The 8,530-nt window shown below is 51.6% G+C and overlaps 1 protein-coding gene across 1 annotated transcript; it reads right to left on the bottom strand.

The window, feature by feature from the left end:
• Positions 1-428: 428 nt before the first annotated feature.
• CRABP1 (cellular retinoic acid binding protein 1) lies at positions 429-7,160 on the bottom strand. Its single transcript, XM_060170257.1, has 4 exons — positions 7,025-7,160; positions 6,293-6,471; positions 4,139-4,252; positions 429-695 (listed from the first exon to the last, which is right to left on the bottom strand). Exons 1-4 carry the CDS (start codon positions 7,092-7,094, stop codon positions 645-647), a joined length of 414 nt encoding a protein of 137 aa, XP_060026240.1. The 5' UTR covers positions 7,095-7,160; the 3' UTR covers positions 429-644.
• Between the last annotated feature and the right edge of the window lie 1,370 nt (positions 7,161-8,530).

Genomic DNA, 8,530 nt, shown 5'->3' on the forward strand with positions numbered 1-8,530 from the left:
TGTCTAGGGGAGTACCGGTTCCCTGCTGCTTGTCTCTGAGTGTCTCACCATCCTTTGTTGGTTCTCTTCATCCCGTCCATGTAAATGCCTGTGCAAATAGTCCCTTCATTCTGAGCTCTCCTCAGTTAACCCTTCTGAATATGCCCTCCCTTTCCTGCTGGGAACCACCAATATATCAGCTAATTCAATTAAAAAACAACACTGTGAGATCCAGACACACCTGGATCTGCAGTGTGAATCCTGTCAGAGGAAGCCCAGCTCACAACCCCTGCCGTATGCTCCAAGCACTGCACCTGGGCAGCAGGCTGAAGCAGAAATCACTACACAGACCAATGCAGTGCTGGGGTCAACAGGTACACCATGACCTTGTGTGGAAACCGAAGAGTCAGTCCAAAGAAGGAGAAAGCCTTGAGGTGTGTACAACCAGTTTAATGGCTGATGAAACCATAGAGATGCCAAACTATGGAGCACCAGGGACACAGAGGCACGAAGCCTTGGGGGGAAACACTACAGCATTATCGTGGGGAAAACAGGATCACCTAATGTTGATACTGGGGAAGAGGAGGTCCACTGGCAGCTCAGAACTATGACATTCCTCGGGGGAACATGAATCCACCCCCAAAGCCGGAGCAAGCCAGCCGCCTTCACTCCCGAACATAAATCCTCGTGCAGACCACATCATCGGCGCCGAACGTCTGCAGAGAAGGAAAACCAATCAGTGCAGATGTCTGTGCAAAAATGTTTAAAGCAGATCGCTAATAAGGCCACTTACTGCCCTGTTAAAAACTCTGTAACAGACATTCAATTTCCTGTGCGGTGCACTCATGTTCAGCCCTAAGGGTTTTTTTTCTTTCTTTCTTTCTTCTTTTCTTTTTTTTTTCCCTCCCTTACACTCTGTATTGGCAGAGAGGCAACAGGGGTATAGAATTACGTTGTATGCAATTTTCCACTACTTCTGGAACCTGGGAATGCTGACATAAAAAATGTAAGTTTCCTGGCTTTGGTTTTTTAAATTAAACTGAAGTGGGTGGCGGGGAGTATGCCATATTGGACATTTCTGAAGTGGTTCTGTCTCTTTTCAAGTGACTTCAAGAGAGCAAGGGGCTTGGGCAGCTGGAGCCCTGGAGTTCAGCACTGACCAGCCAGGTGGGATAGCTTCAGGGAGGGTGTAGAAGTACCTTCCAGGAAGCAACTGTCAAGCCTGGGAGACACCTGTGATGTATAAGTAATACTCAGGTTACCTGCAAGCTAGAAACATGGTCTCAACTGCAAAAGCACAGTGTCATTGGCATCCAGACCCAGCTCTGCAACTCACAGCTGGGTGAGCTGGGGCACTGCTCTTGTCTCTTGGACAGTTTGGGAATGGAGGGGGGAGGGAGTTGAGGGGAGGGGTGCAATTGAACAAGATCCCACAGCTCTTTCCAGCTACTATTCTGTGACTGTTTGTTTGTTTGCTGTGGGGAGGACACAAATCATTCCACGAATGGAGGAGCACGGCTTTCTTCTGGCCTCTGAAATGATATCACTGTAAGTAAGCTGTCTCAACTCTTCCAAAAACTAGCAATTATTCATAGGCCTGCTCTCAGAGGTCTCTCACAGGCAATTGGAATAGACAAAGCAATATGTATGTTAAAAAACCCACAAAATTAAAAAAAAAAACCCAAACAGAATTTCCCCACTCTGTAGACTGACGTAGATATGTTTGTTTGCAGACGTACATTTTTCTGTGGGAGGGTCCCTATCTTTCAGATTGTCAAAGGGGCCTGAGGTTAAGAGCCCTGAACTCAGAGCTTGAATATACTTGGATCTTCCCCTGGGTCCCTCAGTTGACCATGAGATGCTCTCAGGGAACATGAGTTGGGACGCTATTCAAACATGTGTGTTTTAGGGAAATACTAGTCATCAGTGATTATGAAGGAAGCAAATGCCCATCACCAGCCTCTTTTCTAAGTAGGGAACTTCTGATCACACCAGCACAGCTGTACCTGCTCTGGACACCTTCTCTGCCCTATTCCCTTTCCTTATTAGTGAGGAATGCAGATGATGCTGGGTGCTGGGGCAGGGTGAAGCAGGGGTTCCCTTGGAAATTCACCTCTCAGATGTCCAGACCGCTCAGAACCTTGTCAGTTTTCTGAAGCTCTTCCAGCTCTATGGCCATGGAGTGTCACGTGGAAGGCCAGCGTTTGGGGATTGGACTCTATACCTGTGCTGGAATGACCGACACCTCCCCCAGGCCAACAAATGGCTTCACGCAACAAGAAGAAATCGCTACATTTCCAATCACATTTGAAATGTCCTTCTCAGCCTGCAAACTATGCTCAGAGGTTCCTGAAAGAAACTCTCATATAATGTGCCCGAGTCATTTAAGGGACTACACTCAATTTTCAAAGGAAGGCAATTTACAGCTGGGGGTGCTGGGAGAGCTTATTTAAGTGAACTAGAATAAATTTCCTCTTGTTATACAGAGACAGCATCTCCCTACATTTGGATTTATTAATGATAATAACCCTTGGAACAAAAGCCCACATTTTAGAACCCAAATGCCAAGAATGAATCCGCCCTTTGAGGCTCATATGTGCGTCTGCTGAGCCAGGGAAGGATGCACGGGTGGAGCTGTAGTGGGAGACTTGGAAGTGGTGGAGCTCTCCTAGCAGAATTGGGCCCATGCGCTGGCTGCTCAGATACTACTGAGATTAATAAAATCACACTTTCTCACGGACCACACGGAGCCTACTTAACCCTTAGCTACACTCAAGAGCTCTAAAATCATCTCCCTATTTTCTATCCCTGGACCAATGAACCATATGTGCCTTTTCCTCCTAAATTTCCATGTCTCAGCCTCAAATTGCTCCCCCAACCCCATCAACTATTCCTGTCCTTGAAACAACATGAACCAGATTGCAAATGAAGCCAGTCCCTTCTCATGAAAGAAAGTATGTGAAATCATCTCAGGGAAGGACAAGGGGAGAGAGCGAGTGAGATCAAGCAGCCTCCGTTAAAGTAATAGAGACAGTTCAATTTAGGGTCCTCTTGCAGAATAAACACGTAATTTCAGGGCTGAGAGAGACCTCAGGGATCAAACTTTAGCCCAACCCCTCATTTTACAGCTCAGGGAGGGAAGGGCCATGCCCAGGTCACACAGCGAGTCCTGTCCTAGCATTCCTTGCCACCTCCTTTTCCGACATTTCAGGGTGACACTTGCTAGGGTGGGGCAGGCAGGCAGTCTTTGAGTGGAGATGTTAACAACAGGTCTGATGGAGAACAAAGGATATCATTTCCTGGTTACCTACAACAGCGTTCCCCTTTTCTAGTGGGGGCGTTGCGGGGACGGGGAAGGGTATTACAAGGAAAGCTTGGTCTGTTCTGAAACACAAAGGGAGAGTGGCAGGGAGGTGTCCTTTCCTTTGTCTTCTTTGCCCCGTACCTAAATAAAGGGGGAGGAGGTGTGTGATTAAACTACAGGGGTTTCTAACTTGGCCTCACCAGGTATATTTTGTGTGGCCAGGGATGTTTAAAATGTTTCGATCTGATTACCTTTAAGGTAGAGTCCACCCTCCTCAGTTCTAAAGGCCCCACCCTCCACATCGTGTTAACACTGTGACTGCCCCAAATTAGCATCACTATACTTGTCTGGCTCCCGAAGGCCATTGGAGTTTATAAGTCCGGGGGTAAAAATGTTCTTTAAGGCTCTCAGTGCAGGCATACTAAAATTTCTGAAATCTTTCCCAGGCAGCAAAATGGGGAATGAGGAGGGGGTGGGGCGGTGGGGGGAATCCCTTCTGCAGAGTGAACGCTGGGACCTCCCAGAGCCCAAGCATTCGGAGCCCGGCTGGAGGGGAGGCCGGCTTAAGCAAGTCAGCGAGTCACCACAGGGATGCATGGGTTTGTACAGAGGCCGGCGAGGCAGCCTGTCTCTAGGCCCTGCTCTGCCCTCTGAGCCACTCCTCTCTCCTGCCAACCATCTAACAATGATTTCCTCTGACCTAAACTGTCATCTCAAGCTTTCCGCTCACATTTTAACCCAGGGCAAAGAGTGTCTCTCCCTGAATGGATGAGTGAAGATGATGATCTTGGGGCCCGCCACAGGCAACATCTGGAGAACTGAGGGCTTGTTTCAGGGTCAAGGGGCCTCGCTCACCAGGATGAGCTCGTCGTTGGCCAGCTCGCGGGTCCAGTAGGTTTTGGGGCCGTCCCCCTCGAGGAGAGTTTGTGTGCAGTGGATCTTGTTCTCATTCTCCCAAGTGGCTAAACTCTGCAGGCAGGAAAACCATTAGTGACGTTAATTACACTCTTGGCAGTGGGAGCAGAGACAACAATGAGCATGGGAGAATAACTGCTGTGCAGAGAAGCAACACATGGTCCCTGTCAGCAGGGCTCAGAACCTTCTGTGCTGTGCTGTATCGAGCCTAAATTCAGAGGGCTGACCGCGGATTTTATGGGGTATAAATATACCTTGTATTACACAAGTACACACACACACACACACACACTCACCGAAGCAGCAAAGCCTCAGGCACATTTTACACCTCCAGGAGTAAAACTGAGGGCACGCAATGATTCATTTATGTCAAAATGGACGATCCCTTCAAGCAATTTGGCTATTCAAGGCAAGAAGCTCCTCATATCAGAAGTACAAAATTTTAGAATGGTAAAGACACCATATTTGTAACCACATCTGTAGTCAGCAGATCAGGAGCTCTGTTCCTTGCATGGATTGGGGGATAATGCCTTCCTTTCTGTTTGCACTCATCAGACGCAGCACACAGCCTGCTCTGATAAACCTGAGTGTCTCTGACTCTGAGGATAAAAACACAGCCACTTTCCAGGTTACATGTCTCTAGAAAAAAAAATTTTTAAGTCTGAAGGGTCTTCATTCTGTTGTAGGTAGGAGGCAAAAGGAGGGATTCCCTGCAGTTTTCCCCAGCGTCTGCACAAAGCAAAATGCTGAACAGCTGGGTTCCGAGGCTGTACTGAATGTGCACATACTTGCTTTTTAACTAACACATGGGACACATTCACTAGGCAGGGCAGGGATAAAGCCCCACTCTCCAGGCTGTCGCGTGAACCTTTGATTTTTCTTTTTTAACCAGAATTACTGTCTCTGGCAGTAGTCACCATTGGATGTCCCCAAATTGAGTCCTGCCTATCGCCAGGGCTTCTACCTTAAGACTCCCAGACCTTCCCTCTAAGCTGTCCTGCTCTTTTGTTTTTATAAACGGTGCAGTGGCTGGGGCTCCAATCCTGCCAGCTCCGAGCCCGGACATCATTTTCAGGCTGTGCTAATCTGGGGGCCAAATATTGCTTTGTGGGACAGCGTGCTCCTGGGGGTCTGTGACTCTGTGTCCTCCCAAACCCCATGCCCAGAGAGTCCCACTCTAGATCAGACAGGCACCACTCAGGAAAGGTGAAAAACAATTTCTCACTCTCTGGAATGTTATTCGTTCTTTCTTTAAACCTTGGGGAGAGGAGGGAGACATTTTGTCACTTTTAAACTAAGTGGTAGCAGCAGCGAATTGTTTTCCCATCTGTCCTCAAAATCCATGAGGAGCCAACCCTCCATTCTACTCCAGAGACCGACCAAATGCAATTTTTGCCCATCTAAAAAAGGAATTTACAACCCCTTGCTTCAGTCCACCCGTTCATCCACCCTGGGACCTATATACAAAGAAATACAGAATTCTTGCCCTTGAGGACTAAGAGAGAGCACTTAGTCCATTTTCCAGGCAGAATCTGCCTTGCTTTTGGAAAGATTCCGTCGTTTCCTTTAAGAAACCAAACTGAGGGCGGGCGGGAGAGGTCCCGGGGCCATCGAGACTGCTGAAACTGGATCCAGAGCATTCTCAGGGCGCCCAGGGACCCGGGCGGGCGGGACTCGAGAGCTGCCGCTCCACCTGCGGCAGGAAACGTGGCAGCCTCGCGGCCACGGAACCTGGTGGCCCTGAAACCTCCTCCTGCTCCCCGCCTCCTGCGCTCGCGCTGAGGATCGCAGCAAAACGCTGCTGCGGAAGCCCCTGCAAGGAACGCGGTGCAGCCCAGAGCCCGCGCTTTAGGCGCGGCTGTTAGCACCTCGGGAGGAGACTTAGGGATGAGGTTGGGGAGGGGTTGGGGTAGGCCTTTCTCTTGAGCCCAGGGCAACGCGGTGCACAGATCCTCTCTTCAAACAGCCGGTGCACACGCCCCGCAAGGAAAGGGCGCCACTGGCTGCAAAAGGAGCCGGGGGTTCGTCTGGCTGCAGCGGTTCACGGGTAGGGAGCGGGGACGTGGGAACGCTGCCCAGACTCTGGGACCTCACCCTGCACTTGCGTCCGTCCACTGTCTCCTCCTCAAAGCCTTCTCCGACCTTGAAGTTGATCTCAGTCGTGCGCACCGTGGTGGATGTCTTGATGTAGAACTGATCCCCGTCCTGGCGGATCTCCACGTGCGGCTTGGATGCAGCCGCCACGGCCACTTTCCTCAGCATGGCGTTCACACCTGCGCCGGGAAGAATGGGTGCGACTCACGGGGACTAGCCACCCACCAGTCGTCCCAGGACTGGCCCGGCACTTCTCAAACCCTCTGGCTATATATAGATGGGGGCCTTAAAACTGATTCATTCCTCCCCCTGCCCTCGCCCTGATTTTTTTTTCCCCGAGGTGAGCAACTGAGGCTCATAGAGGGTAAGCGGCCTTCCCTGAGCAGCACAGTGTATTTCGTGGTAGGGCCTGGTCTCAAACTGAGTCGCCAGTTTTAAAGTCCCTGACCCACCTAGGACTTCAGTAATAACCTCTCCTCGCGATTAGCTAGCACGAGATAAAGGCCGAACCGTCGGGGAAAGTGCCAAGCATCCAGCAAACGCTCTCTGGATACGCGGATCCCGGGCTCTACTCGCCACTTCTAGATGGGGTGTGCCTTGGAATTTGCCCCCAATCTATCGCACCGGGGACTCCCTCTTGCCTGGTGTTGGTCCCTAAAGCCCACCCTCTGCGGGTCGGGGGCACCGCCGGCTGCTACTCCCCGTCGGGGCACGCCATCCGCGCCAGCTTACCCAGAGCCTTGAGCAGCTCGTCGAAATTCTCGCTGCTGCGCATCTTCCAGGTGCCGGCGAAATTGGGCATCTTGGCAGTGGCGGCGGCGGCGGGAAGGTGGCGGCAGGCACGGACAGCTGCGGCGCAGCGGGCACACGCCAAGCTGCAAGGCGGAGACTGCGGCTCTGCGCCCAGCCCCACGCGCCTTGAGTCTCCGGGAGAGCGCCCCCAACCCCCGCGCTGCTCCAAGCACCGCCCCGCCAGCACCGCCCCCGCCCCCCGCGGCCCCTACCCAGCGTGAGCCCTGCTCCCAGCCCTACCGTGCCCCCACTCTGCCCCTTGGCGTTCCAGTCTCCAGTGGTGCAGGCTTGGCACCAGCTCTCCTACAACTCTGGGTGGGTGGGGGGCGCCTCTGCCACCCCCAGGCTACTCACATCCTTCTTTAAAGTGGGTGGTGGGAGAGGGTTAGCTGAAACAAGATTGGCCAAGAGGGGCAAATTGTTGAAGCTAGGCGGAGGGGACTTGGGAAAATCATTATACCATTCCCTCTACTTTTGCATTTGTTTGAGAATATACACACTATAAAGTTAAAATAAGTGGGTAGTGGGTCCACCAGGGGCTGAGAGCCTTTCCCCACTCCCAGTCGCCTCCACTCCCAGTCCGGGATCCTATTCCGCACCCCTCTTACCCCCCCAACCCCCCAACCTCCATAACACCACCACAACCACCACCACCACCACCACAAACAGGACCATGGGAGCAAGTGGCGAAAAAACCTCAAACCACTCCAGCACCGTCTGGGCGCTGCTGCGCAGAACCCAGCATCGCGCGAGATTGTGGGTCCTCCACGTTGGTAGGGCGGGAGGGAGCCCAGGCTGCTGTACCCTTACGGGTAGCTCAGACATACTGCGGTTCGAGAGGGGTGGACTGAATAAGCTCCAGAACCCTGGGTAGGAGCGGCCTGTTTTGCAGAAAAGTGAGACTTTGTGCCCGCAGGCAGGCTGGGAGGGCCAAGTGGAGGAAGTCTTCTCTCTTCTCCCTTTGATCCCAAATACACACCATAGCTAAAGCCCCCTCAGTGTCTCCTCTACGGAAGTACAGGAGTACAGACACTTCACCGCAGCTCTTAGAGCTGTCCACAGCAGACCCTAAAATTCCCTTCCAGTCTCTTTCCACTATTCGGCCATCAGTATGCCTTGGCAAACTACATAACTCAAGATTCTAGAACCTGCCATGCATCTTCCCACCTCCAAGTCTTTGCCCCTGCTGTGCCCTCTCCCTGGAATGCCCTTTTACTCCTCGGATTAATAAAATCTTGCCCACTCATGAAAGTCCATCTTTATGCTGTCTCTTTTGAAAATTCGTTTCCTAATCAGATATGATTATTTTTCTCTGAACCCACAGAATCCGTGTTTGGTCCTGCTCTTTTTTCAGTTTTAATCCTGCTATAAACTGAACTCCTGGAGGGCAGGGACTGAACGTTTATCAACTTGTCCTCTCTTCCACAGGCTTAGCCAGGTGGGGCT

Source organism: Lagenorhynchus albirostris, chromosome 1, assembly GCF_949774975.1.
Source record: "Lagenorhynchus albirostris chromosome 1, mLagAlb1.1, whole genome shotgun sequence".
Classification (NCBI taxonomy): domain Eukaryota; kingdom Metazoa; phylum Chordata; class Mammalia; order Artiodactyla; family Delphinidae; genus Lagenorhynchus; species Lagenorhynchus albirostris.